This window comes from Megachile rotundata, chromosome 6 (genome assembly GCF_050947335.1).
Source record: "Megachile rotundata isolate GNS110a chromosome 6, iyMegRotu1, whole genome shotgun sequence".
Classification (NCBI taxonomy): domain Eukaryota; kingdom Metazoa; phylum Arthropoda; class Insecta; order Hymenoptera; family Megachilidae; genus Megachile; species Megachile rotundata.
Window position 1 is genome coordinate 13,924,436 of NC_134988.1, and position 13,633 is coordinate 13,938,068.

At 34.9% G+C, this 13,633-nt stretch overlaps 2 protein-coding genes across 2 annotated transcripts; both read left to right on the plus strand.

The window, feature by feature from the left end:
- The first annotated feature begins 542 nt into the window (after positions 1–542).
- LOC100877063 (cytochrome P450 6B1) lies at positions 543–4,775 on the plus strand. The gene is made up of 6 exons (XM_003704367.3): positions 543–703; positions 1,070–1,417; positions 2,244–2,769; positions 2,869–3,090; positions 3,542–3,793; positions 4,446–4,775. Exons 2-6 carry the CDS (start codon positions 1,082–1,084, stop codon positions 4,613–4,615), a joined length of 1,506 nt encoding a protein of 501 aa, XP_003704415.1. The 5' UTR covers positions 543–703; positions 1,070–1,081; the 3' UTR covers positions 4,616–4,775.
- Positions 4,776–4,914: 139 nt separating this feature from the next.
- On the plus strand, positions 4,915–12,720 carry LOC100880461 (putative cytochrome P450 6a23). Its single transcript, XM_003704231.3, has 6 exons — positions 4,915–7,164; positions 9,155–9,521; positions 9,755–10,280; positions 11,489–11,710; positions 11,779–12,030; positions 12,491–12,720. The coding sequence occupies exons 2-6, from the start codon at positions 9,180–9,182 to the stop codon at positions 12,652–12,654; spliced, it is 1,506 nt and encodes a 501-aa protein (XP_003704279.2). The 5' UTR covers positions 4,915–7,164; positions 9,155–9,179; the 3' UTR covers positions 12,655–12,720.
- The last annotated feature ends 913 nt before the right edge of the window (positions 12,721–13,633 follow it).

Sequence of the window (13,633 nt, forward strand, 5' to 3'; positions counted from 1 at the left end):
AATGAATACAAATTAACTTTCACGAAAAGATCAGAAATTTTAGAAATTAAAAATTGCACTAATAATAATAATACACTAAAAAATTTGTTTAATAATAATAATAAATAAATAATATTATTTAACATCAACGTCAAAATAAAATATAAATTTCTATTACAATATTTTAGCTACAGTATATTTGAAAACAATAAATTAATTTTTCAAAAAATAAAACGTTTCGTTTTGTTAAAAATTTTCATACGCAATTTGTACATTTTTGATGAAATCGAGTAGCGCAAAAAATAATTAAAAATACAATTTGTAAACGATAAAACCGGATTCGCACAGGACATTCTATCGTTGATAGTCTATCAGGAAAGAATTCGCGCGTTGGAGTAAAAACGATAAGTTTCATTTAAGAGCTAAAAGTTAGTATCTTGCCGAAGACTTTTCAGTTTATTTACAAAAGCCTCGTCTCGTGTTGTAAGAATTGCACAATTTCTTTCTGTTAAAATGTCCGCGGTGACCCATGACACTCCGTTATCTTTCGGCTCAGATTTAATATTCGACATCAGCTGAGCTCTACCTTAGTCAACAAGATCGTTCAATTGCAGAAAGTCCGCCGGTTCGCCGACGTACAAGAATTGAACGTTCCAACAAATGCGGTGAATCTGCCGACGGATTTTCTAGAATTCTATAAACTTTTGGAAGCCTTGTTGCGAAGGTAAGGCGTCATCCGCAGTTAGCAACGACCTGTTTCAACGTATCGATAGAATCCCTCGTCAGAAATTTAGAAAAAATTCATTTTCTTCGTCCAGCACGACGTTAACGTGGAACGTTACAATTCCAGCCAAAAGAGAAAACCAAGTTTGCTTTCAAAAACTATTCAAAGAAATTTCATTTTCGTAACCGTTCGAATCGAAACTCTGTATCTTTCTGAACAACTACTTTCGTGAACATTTCTCGAAAGCAATTTCTGAAACATTCTAATATTTCCCGCGTTGGAAGTTTCAAGAGCTTATAATCATTCGCCGCAAACTTCTAGAATTCAGTCAAATTAATAATTAGTATTTATTGAAAATTTGTTTAGACAACCAGCAACATGATTGACTACTTCCAAATTCTGTGTGGACTGCTTGTGCTGGTACTCTCTTTCTATTACTACTACACTGCAACCTTTGATTTTTGGAAAAATCGCAATGTTCGCGGTCCGAAACCCGTGGTCTTCTTCGGCAACTTGAAGGAGACCGCTTTTAAGAAGGTATCGATGACCGAACACGTGAAGAACATGTACGATCAATTCAAGCATGAGCCTGTGTTCGGGATATTTCAAGGAAAAACGCCTACCATTGTGGTTACTGATCTGGAGCTGATCAAGAACGTACTCATCAGGGACTTCTCGCAGTTTTCACAACGAGGATTGGGATACTCCAGAAGGGTATTGCAATTTTTTATATTTATTTGCTGGTGTAGGTATTTGGGGATTTGTGGATTTGGAGATTTAAAGTTTTGGGAGTTTGGAGATTTGGGAATTTTGGGGGTTGGAGACTTGGGAGTTTGGGACTTTGGGAGAGTGGGAATTTGGGAGTGTGGGCGGTTGGGAGTTTGGGACTTTGAGAGAGTGGGAATTTGGGAGTGTGGGAATTTGGGAGCTTGGAAATTTGGGAGTTTGGGACTTTGAGAGAGTGGGAATTTGGGAGTGTAGGAATTTGGGAGTGTGGGAATTTGGGAGTTTGGGACTTTGGGAGAGTGGGAATTTGGGAGTGTGGGAATTTGGGAGTGTGGGAATTTGGGAGTGTGGGAATTTGGGAGTGTGGGAATTTGGGAGTGTGGGACTTTGGGAGTGTGGGAATTTGGGAGTGTGGGACTTTGAGAGAGTGGGAATTTGGGAGCTTGGAAGTTTGGGAGTTTGGGACTTTGAGAGAGTGGGAATTTGGGAGTGTGGAAATTTGGGAGTGTGGGAATTTGGGAGCTTGGAAGTTCGGGAGTTTGGGACTTTGAGAGTGTGGGAATTTGGGAGCTTGGAAGTTCGGGAGTTTGGGACTTTGAGAGAGTGGAAATTTAGGAGTATGAGAGGTTGGAAGTTTGGAACTTTGGGAGAGTGGGAATTTGATAGTTTGGGACCACAAAAGTTTGCAAGTTTAAAAATTAAAAAATTCATAAACGTCCTCATAATCATAATTAATCTTCCCAAAATTAAAAATATCACAATTACTCTATTCCCTCCAAATAAGCATATATTAAATTTCAAAATATATCAACAGGTAGAACCACTAGAGGAGCACCTCTTCTTCCTGGACACTCCAAGATGGCGTCCTCTCCGGCCGAAGTTCTCCACAATCTTCAGCTCCGGCAACCTAAAGGAAATGTTCAACCTCATCTTAAAATGTTCAAACGACCTAGAAAAGTACATGGATAAAGTGATAGGTAATGGTGGCCTCGTAGAATGTCGCGAACTGGCGGGCAAATATACAACAGACGTGATCGCCAACTGTATGTTCGGTCTGGACATAAGTACTCTACCGAACGAGGACAGCGAATTCCGTGAGATGGGCAGAAGAGTATTCAAACCTTCTAAGACAATGGTCGTTAGAGATACCCTTAAACAGTTTGTACCTGGTTTGTACAACTGGATTGGCCATGCAGTGCAGCCTGAAGGAGTGATTAATTTCTTCACACGAGCTATGTTAGATACAATTAAGTATAGAGAGGAAAAGAAGATATTTAGGCCGGACTGTATAAACGTGCTTATGGACATTCATCAAAATCCTGAAAAAGCAGGAAGTTTTAGTAAGTAGTTGTAGGGTGATTAAAGTATTTGAGTATTTGAATTTGAGAGTATAGGATATTTATAGGATTTTGAGTAACAAATTTTATTTCGTTCTGTAGAACCGACGGAACAATTGCTTGCCACTCAAGGATTCGTCTTCTTTTTGGCTGGATTCGAAAACACTTCGTTGACAATATCGCATGCGCTCTACGAGTTGGCTCAGAATCATGAAATTCAGGATAAATTGAGGGCTGAAATTCAGGAGGATTATGCTGAGAACGGCGAGACTTTGACCTATGATCGAATTAGAGATCTTAAGTACTTGGATATGGTGTTCAAAGGTATGTATGATGCAAGGGTTAAATGCATTTACATCATGCTACAGTCCATGTTTGTTTTGTACGATGCCTCTCCTACGTGGCAACTTGAACTTAAGATTTCATCTTTTATAATTTATTTATACTTTCATTTATATAACTGATTTATTTATTGAAATTTGTAGCTTTTTTTTGTGATGCATATTTCGACTTAGAATAATTCTGCTGCTTGATAATGGAAGGTTACTCTTAGTTTCATTTTCACTTTATACATCATAGTCGTTCATTAAGTTTAAAATAGCAAAATAGCAATTTGATGAATTGTAAAATTGTATTTGTTCTAATAACGTTTCTTTAATAGTCAATTATATAACTTCATATAATTGAATTGATATGAACAAACATTTTACCATAAAATTTTACATCATCCATAAATCTTAAGTATCTCACTAATTTCATCTTTCTCCAAACACAGAAACCTTGAGAAAGTACCCAGTTCTGACAACCTTGTTCCGAGAGAACATCGAAGACTACACCTTTAAAGGAACAGACGTAACAATTCCCAAAGGCACCAAAGTTTGGATACCAGTATACGCAATCCAAAACGACGAAAACCACTATCCAAATCCTGAGAAGTTTGATCCCGAAAGATTTACCAAAGAAGCTGAAGCAGCTAGACATCCCATGAGCTATCTGCCATTCGGTGATGGACCAAGAAACTGCATCGGTACGTTAATACATTTAAACATCTCAAGAACTTAATTTTTACAGTACTGAATCCGTACCATTATTTTCATTATCGATATTTTCTAAAATGACGAGTTCTGTACTATTATGTGTCCGCCATCTTGAAGCGTAAGAGGGTCGCCATGCTGCAGGGATAGATTCCCCGTGGAAAATGAAGCTGTCGCAAAATTTGAACCAGGAGCGACTAGCACACGTGGCAAACTAAAATATCGTTATAATATTAGAACTCGTATTTATTTATATTATGTTTCTGTTTCGGTTTTAAACACCGATGTCGGGAGACATGTATGCTAGTCGCGCCACAGGTGGCAAAAAGTTGAAGCAGCATCTCCGTTCATGCGATTATCAATCGCGTAAAAGGAAACCACGCTAAATCATTTCCTGTAAACCTAGGACTCAGTACAATGTTCAATTTATTTAAAAAATTAGAAGTCTAGTAGAAAATCTATGTACACATATTTATTAGGACTCCGGGAAAATATCAAATCTTATTGAACAAGATTTGCGATGTAAATGCATTTTCAGTTGAAATTTTCGGTTTAGCACTATCAATGATTTTTTTGATGCACTCAGATTCATTTACTGAATATCTATACTTTTGAATGATTGTAATTTATAATTTGTTCTTCCAGGTGCCCGTTTCTCACAGAACCAAGTCAAACTCGGAATACTGACAGTCATAAGAAAGTACAAGGTAGATGTTTGCCAACAAACTACCGTTCCGTACCAACACGAAAAGCGTTCCTTAATGTTGATGCTGAAAGGAGGAGTGAACCTGAAATTATCGAAAGTAGATTATTAACGATAATTCTGCTGAAACGGTTCTACGGGTAATAGTTTAAATTACTTTAAATAACGAATGAATATTATGTAAATTTTTTTTTTAATAATAATTATATCCTTAAGCGAAACAGTTCGTGTATACGATTGTGCATATAATAAACATGTATGAAGCAACGAAACATGTACGTATGAAAGTGAATGTATTCAGTAAATGAATGAATGAATGCGAAATATCAAGTTTCCCTTTTCAATTTTCACTTCGTCGTTACATAGCACTAAAAAAATTATCCTGATTATACAGCAATTAATTTGGAAGCTATTCTATTAATCTGGGAGCTATGTGTATCAATTGTTTGTGCTGACTAATAATTACAGAGCAATTCTGCTATCGACACTGAGGAGATACTTTTCGAATATTGAAATGTCATTACACTGAACAACACTTTACGATATCTTCTTATTAATGATTAATACGTCCTCGTGATTCAACTCGGACAGTACTATAGTATTTTTAGTAAATGCGCGTTTAATAGTAATTCTCTTTTCCATGCTATCGATGGTTATTTTTGATTCAACCTTTTTAAGATGTCTGACTCTTTTTAAGATGTAAGTTAAGACCTTTCATCGATGTTCTTTAGTTTCAATCTATCAAAGACCGATCTAGTTTTTGTTAGAAACATTTAAGAAGAAAAAGTAAAAATATTTTGCTTGACGAAGTAAAAAAAAATTTGACAAAATGAAATAATAATGCAAAACCTGTTTAGTTTACTATTATTTAGTATGTCTAGGTAAATACATAGTTAAATTCGAGAGTGTCTGTCCAGGAGGCAAATAGATACCGAGAGGAGGAACCTCTAAACAAGTTTGTCTAATTTGCATTTACGCAGTTTAACGAATCATTAAAAGTGGCATTCTTATATTTGACTCAGAATTGTGTAGCGATGTATTTCTGGTATATTTGATCGAAAAATACTTCACACTCACTTTCAGTTGCAGAATGACGTACATAACTGTCTTCTGTTGCGTTAGTCCTGACGTTAGTGTGTAAAGCAATTATTCAGTGACGTCCAGTTATGCGCTGAAGATGTTCGCTTTCAAATTTCGGAGTTTATGAATATTAAAATTGAGTTTGTAGATTATTGGAGTTCCAAATGTGCAAGTTTAGAGATCTCTAAATTTTTTGGTTTTGGAATCGGAAATTTAGGAATTAGAAAGTTTGAAGATTTGGTAATTTAGGAATTCGGAAATTTAGAGATTGGAATATTTAGAGATCTGGAAATGTAGGAACTCGGAATTTTAGGAATTCGGAAATTTAGAGATTGGAACATTTAGAGATCTGGAAATGTAGGAACTCGGAATTTTAGGAATTCGGAAATTTAGAGATTGGAATATTTAGAGATCTGGAAATGTAGGAACTCGGAAATTTAGAGATTGGAATATTTAGAGATCTGGAAATGTAGGAACTCGGAATTTTAGGAATTCGGAAATTTAGAGATTGGAACATTTAGAGATCTGGAAATGTAGGAACTCGGAATTTTAGGAATTTGGAAATTTAGAGATTGGAATATTTAGAGATCTGGAAATGTAGGAATTCGGAAATTTAGAGATTGGAATATTTAGAGAACTGGAAATGTAGGAACTCGGAAATTTAGAGATCTGGAAATGTAGGAACTCGGAATTTTAGGAACTCGGAAATTTAGAGATTGGAATATTTAGAGATCTGGAAATGTAGGAACTCGGAAATTTAGAGATTGGAATATTTAGAGATCTGAAAATGTAGGAACTCGGAATTTTAGGAATTCGGAAATTTAGAGATTGGAACATTTAGAAATCTGAAAATGTAGGAACTCAGAATTTTAGGAATTCGGAAATTTAGATTCGCAAACTCAGGAATTTGAAAATTCTGAAATTTGAACATATAGAAATTTGCAAATTTAGGAACTCTGAAATTTGAGAACCGGAAAATTTCAGAATTCAAAAATTGACTTCGCAAATTTAGGAATCGTAAGCTTTAGAAATTCGAAAACTCAAAAACTCCGAAAACCGAAATTTACAAACACGGTAATTTGCAAGAACGAACACTTAAAAATTTCTAAACCCCTAAATCCAGAAATGAAGGAACCTAAAACCCCAAAAGTCCAAAAATCGAATCCAAAAATTCACAAAAACCTAATTTAAAAATTTGGAAATTTTCATCACCTGTCCACGCAAGACAGGTCACTCATTTTTATCACCTTTTTGACGAGGTTGTCCTGTAAGGTTGCATCAGAAACAATAAAAACAAACCTGTAATGATACACATTTCTGTGGCTTCCCCTTCTTAAGACAGCAAAAGGCTGCAGCTACCAATCGTGGTCACTTCCGTTGATAAAGAAAGATGCTTGAGAAAAGGAACGTGACTAGTTCTTTTGCAGCAGTTAATATTTAACCGCGAGATAAAACAGATCCCTCAAAAAGTTCACAATTGTTCAATGCGTAATTAACATAATCAAATTGTGCTTTGTGAATACTATCGAAGTAAAATATCTGTGGCATTTAATGTGACTTTGTATGTAAATAAAATATCATGTACGTATTATTTGAAATTGTTTTATGTAACTGTCAATGAAAAACAGTAGTAGGTTGGTGTAAATGAGATGTTTTTCTGAACTTCGATCTTCGTGAAATAATTTGTGTTAATAAACGTCATTTTATCAATCAAGTTCATTCACTTATTAGTTTTACCATGAATTTATAGTAAATTATAATTCATGTAATAAATTGTCAACTCAAATTTTTAAGCGTAGGATTTTAAAAAATTAATATTTTAATTTAAAAATTAAAATTAATGTTCTGTTACATTATTTTTTCAGTTTGTCAGTAGTTAAATAACATTGACTGAATTAAAAATTAGCTAGATGAACAAAATATAAACTAAAGGAATAAATAACATCTTCGCAGATAATATCAGTCACAGATACATTAATTTGTTTTTCTTCATTATTTATAGCAGGTAAACAATTATAAATGAATTTGAAGCGTGAATCAGTACGTTATCGAACAAAATAAGAGATAATTATGTATTGTAAGATATAATCAACGAGATAGCAGTTTTTTTGTTTGAGTTCGATACAAATTTGTAGACTCATCCTTACAAGTTATCTGAAGTAGAAGTTAGATAAACAGATTTAAATACTGCATTAGTATTTGAACTAATATTGGTAAATAAATAATAAAACAATAATAATAAATATACGATAATAGCCACATTATAAATTAAAGTCTGCAAGTTCATTATGTATTTATGTATAATATAACAATTATTCAATATTCAATAATAACAGCAGTATTATATTGTTATCATGAATTTATATCTGCAAGTTTAATATCTGTGAATAATATCGTGGATCGGTATGTAGTATGATAATTAATAAATAATCGTAGTGACATAATAATAAAGTATTAATAAATTCATTTATTGGATGTTTATTTGGAAACTTGGAAATTAGGTGATGTAGGTATTTGGAAAGAAATTTGAGTATTTAGGGATTTGGAGATTTGGGGTTTGGAAATTTAGGGATTTGGAGTTTTAGGGAATTTGGAGTTTTAGGGATTTGGAGATTTAGGGATTTGAAGATTTAGGGACTTGGAGATTTAGAGAATTTGGAGATTTAGGAATTTGGAGATTTAGGAATTTGGAAATTTAGAGATTTGAAGATTTAGGGGTTTGGAGATTTAGGTATTTCGACATTTAGGGATTTGGAGGATTAGGAATTTGAATATTTGGGGATTTGGAGATTTAGGGGTTTCGAAATTCATAGATTTGGAGATTTAGGGGTTTGGACATTTAGGGATTTGGAGGATTAGGAATTTGAATATTTGGGGATTTGGAGATTTAGGGATTTGAAGATTTAGGGACTTGGAGATTTAGAGAATTTGGAGATTTAGGAATTTGGAGATTTAGGAATTTGGAAATTTAGAGATTTGAAGATTTAGGGGTTTGGAGATTTAGGTATTTCGACATTTAGGGATTTGGAGGATTAGGAATTTGAATATTTGGGGATTTGGAGATTTAGGGGTTTCGAAATTCATAGATTTGGAGATTTAGGGGTTTGGACATTTAGGGATTTGGAGGATTAGGAATTTGAATATTTGGGGATTTGGAGATTTAGGGGTTTCGAAATTCATAGATTTGGAGATTTAGAGATTTGGACATTTAGGGATTTGGAGAATTAGGAATTTGAACATTTGGGGATTTGGAGATTTAAGGGTTTCGAAATTCATAGATTTGGAGATTTAGGGGTTTGGACATTTAGGGATTTGAAGGATTAGGAATTTGATTATTTGGGGATTTGGAGATTTAAGGGCTTCGAAATTCATAGATTTGGAGATTTAGGGATTTGGAGAGTTAAGGATTTTGATATTTAGGGATTTGAAGATTTAGGGGTTTGGAAATTTGAGCATATAAAGATTTGGGAATTTAGCAACTTTAAAAATTAAGAAATTTGAAAATATAAAAAGTTGAAAATTTGAAGTTCCGATTTTCACAAAAATCGATAACTACTATTATTTATTTCAGAATAATGCAAAAGCAGTGATCCACCATGCCGGATTATTTTCAAATACTAATCGCCATCGTCGCGGTGCTCTTTTCTGTTTACCTCTACGTCTCCTACACCGCGATAACCCAATTCTGGAGAAAACTCAATGTGCCTGGACCCAAACCTAACGTTGTCTTCGGAAACCTGAAAGGATTTATCACACAGAAGAAATCGGTCAGCGACATCATAAAAGAATTATACGAAGCATACAAACATGAGCCAGTATTTGGAATATTTCAAGCAAGAACACCTATTTTAGTCATTAATGACTTAGATCTGGCTAAGGACGTTCTCATCAAGGATTTCTCCTTGTTCGTCAATCGTGGAATACCTTATTTTGAAAAGGTAAATTGTAAATCTCCTTCAGTAGAATTTAACTACAGTAACTGTTTAAACATTGACTGTTTAAAATCCTCAATGTCGTAATAACCACTTTTCAAGGTTACATAGATCTTTTAAAAATCCATGTAAGAATCCAATGGTTCTTTAGAATGGTTCTAAAAATAATAAAAAAATATTGCGAACGATTACTATATCTTGTCTTAAAATGTTTTAAACAACCAATAATATAATTTCAGGTAGAACCCTTAGGACAGCACCTGTTCCTCTTAGAAGCCGAAAGATGGCGACCACTCAGAGTGAACCTCTCCCCCGTCTTCACAAGCGGCAAACTAAAAGAAATGTTCCCGCTCATAGTAGACTGTTCAAAGCATCTAGAAAAATATCTCGACACCGTCGCAAGCAAAGGAGAACCAATAGAATGTCGCGAATTAGCAGCGAAATTCACCACCGACGTAATCGGCAACTGTGCCTTTGGAATCGACATGAACGCTCTCGAGGACGACGACAGCGAATTCCGAAAAATGGGCAGAAAAATATTTGTCCCTTCTTTTAAAACGACCATGAGAAACCTTCTGAGACAAACGTCACCCAGCTTGTATAAGATCATTGGTCATAAACTTCAACCTGAAGGTGTCGACAACTTCTTCACGAAGGTGGTGGTCGACACTATCAAGTATAGGAAGAGCAATAATGTTTCTAGACCGGACTTTATTAATATGCTTATGGAACTTAAGGAACATCCTGAGAAACTGCATAATGTTGGTAAGTGAAGGTGTGAGTTGTAGCTTGGGGGTGGAGGGATTCGGAGATGGAGGGATTTGGGGTTGGGGGGATTTTGGGAGATGGGAATTTGGAGATGGAGGGATTGGGGGATGTGAGGATTTTGGGAGATGGGAATTTGAGGATAGAGGGATTTAGGTATGTGAGAATTTTGGGAGATGGGAATTGGGGGATGGAGGGATTTTGGGGATGTGAGGATTTTTGGGAGATGGGAATTTAGGGATAGAGGGATTTAGGTATGTGAGAATTTTGGAAGATGGGAATTTGGGGATTGTGGGATTTGGGGATTGTGGGGTTTGGGGATTGTGGGATTTGGGGATTGTGGGATTTGGGAATTGTGGGATTTGGGAATTGTGGGATTTGGAAATTGTGGGATTTGGGAATTGTGGGATTTGGGGGTTGTGGGATTTGGGAATTGTGGAATTTGGGGATTGTGGAATTTGGGAATTGTGGGATTTGGGAATTGTGGGATTTGGGGGTTGTGGGATTTGGGGGTTGTGGGATTTGGGGATTGTGGGATTTGGGAATTGTGGGATTTGGGAATTGTGGGATTTGGGAATTGTGGGATTTGGGAATTGTGGGATTTGGGGGTTGTGGGATTTGGGAATTATGGAATTTGGGGATTGTGGAATTTGGGAATTGTCGGATTTGGGAATTGTGGGATTTGGGGATTGTGGTATTTGGGGATTGTGGTATTTGGGGATTGTGGTATTTGGGGATTGTGGGATTTAGGGATTGTGGGATTTGGGGATTATGGGATTTGGGGATTGCGGGATTTGGAGGTTGTAAGATTTGGGGATTGTGGGATTTGAGTATTGTGGAATTTGGGGATGTAGGGATTTGGGGATGTGAGGATTTAGATATGTACGAATTTGAGTATGTGAGGATTTGGATACGTGAGGATTTGGATACGTGAGGATTTGGGAATATACGAATTCAACAATGTAAGGATTCGCAAATGTAGAAACTCAAGAACATAGTAATCCCACTATAAAGAAATTTGAAGATATAACTCTCAACAAATAACTCTTCCATACATCTGGATCTCCCCATGCGCCAACTCATGGTTTGCCACCGCTACATACGTCCTACTACACGTTACCACATATTACTGACACATGTCCTACTGAATCACGCTAATGTACCCGCATTACCATACCTCCTTACATAATACTGATACCGTTTTTCAGACTTGACAGACTCTCTGCTCACCTCTCAAGCATTTGTCTTCTTCGTGGCTGGATTTGAAACCTCCTCAACAACTATATCACATGCTTTATACGAATTAGCACTGAATCATGAGATACAAGACAAACTAAGAGCAGAGATTAAGGAAAGCGATGAAAAGCATGGTGAAACTTTAACGTATGATCGAGTTAAACAGATGAAATATTTAGACAAAGTGTTCAAAGGTATTGTATATAATTTAGTTGTGGAATATGAAGGTTTGGTATGTGGTTTTTAATGAATTCTTTTTTAGAAACGCTAAGAAAATATCCAGTATTACCAATGTTGACTCGACAAGCACTAGAGGACTACACGTTTAGAGGTACAAAAGTTACGATACCGAAAGGTACTCAAGTATGGATACCAGTTATTGGGATTCAGAGTGATCCGAACATTTATCCGAATCCTGAGACTTTTGATCCGGAGAGGTTTGAGGAGGAGGCGGTTGCAGCTAGACATCAGATGACCTTTTTGCCGTTTGGTGATGGACCTAGAAATTGCATCGGTCAGTTGGAAAGGATTGAAACATTTTAGAGTTAGGGTCAGAGTTTAGACTTGGGGTTAGAAGGAGATGTAGGGTTTGATATTTGGTGATGGACCTGGAAATTGCATCTGTTAGTTGGAAAAGGATTCAAACATTGTAGGGTTAGGGTTAGAAGGATGCAGGGTTTCACATGTATTAATTTATTTATTAGTACATTAGTCAGTTTATAGATAATATTATATCTTTCTTGTAAGTTTACAGATATTTCAATGTTCACTCTTAGAAATTTTGAAGTTTCTGAACTTTCAAAAGATTTTCTCCATATCTTCAAGTATTAGATCTTCTATCTTCTGCGTTTAACTAAATACAAGACTCAGACTTGTATTAATAAAGTAAAAATCGTTTGTTCATAGAAATGTTACATCGAAATTTTTTTACCAAAATGTTATATTATGATAAAAATATTTATGGTTAATTCTAGGTGCACGTTTCGCAGTTTTCCAAACCAAGGTTGGAATCATAACAGTCCTACGAAACTACAAAGTAGATGTCTGCGAGAAAACCACGGTTCCTTACAAAGCTGACCCTAGAGCTTTCTTATTAACGCTGCAAGGAGGAGTAAATTTGAAAATAGTAAAAGTGTGATGTTAATAATTGTATATAAATAATCTTAAAGTTCTATATAATATTAAAGTTTTTATTTCGAATACACTTACACATATGAAAACTATTAGATATAAGTACAAAACGTAATATTAAAACCTTGTTAGCACATTATTACTGACTTATGATAATAAATTATTAAAAAGCTGAAATAAGTGTTATTTTGTCATCCTAATTAGGTAACACATGAAAAACATAATTTTCATGATCGATCTCATTGGAAATGATACTTTTTCAATTATTTGTGAATTGTTTCCACGTGCCAGTTATCGGAGCAGACACATGATAACACGAAAAAGTTGATAACCTTGATCTGCTCGAGAGCTGAAAATGATTTAAAATTCCTCTTAACGATTCTTTATTTTTACAAGACATTGGAAAGTTAATTTTATATTTTTACTATTTTGAAGATTTTTTAGTTTTTTTATTATTGAATTATTCGGTTGACAATGCTGTATCATCTGAACTTTTGCAAATTAGTACAAACTAATCAAACTAATCTAATCTTGGCATGATTAATACTAGAAAAAATACGTACATATTTTTTAATATTTAACCACATCAATCATTCCATGTCAATTTTATCTTTACACGTCCCAGTTATTTAAGTACTTTTGACTATTCGAATTTCTTAAAATTATTTAAAATTCTCCAATTATAGTCAAAACACAGATACATATATTTCAAGTTTCTGGGTCACGTGACTAAATTTTTCTCCTCAAAAGTTAGTATCTTCATACATTCACAAAAACTACTATAATGAAATTCTACATTTTGTGTTTTCTGAAGTCCCAATTTAAATTTGTAGACATAGTTTCAACCTCATATTCAAAATCTATAATACATATATTTTAAAAACAGAATATTTGTGAGGAGATACTTTTCCAAGGTTTGAATACTCCTCCTAAATGAGGTGAACTGTCTGATATAATTCGCAAGGGAGTTCACTCTATGTTTTGAA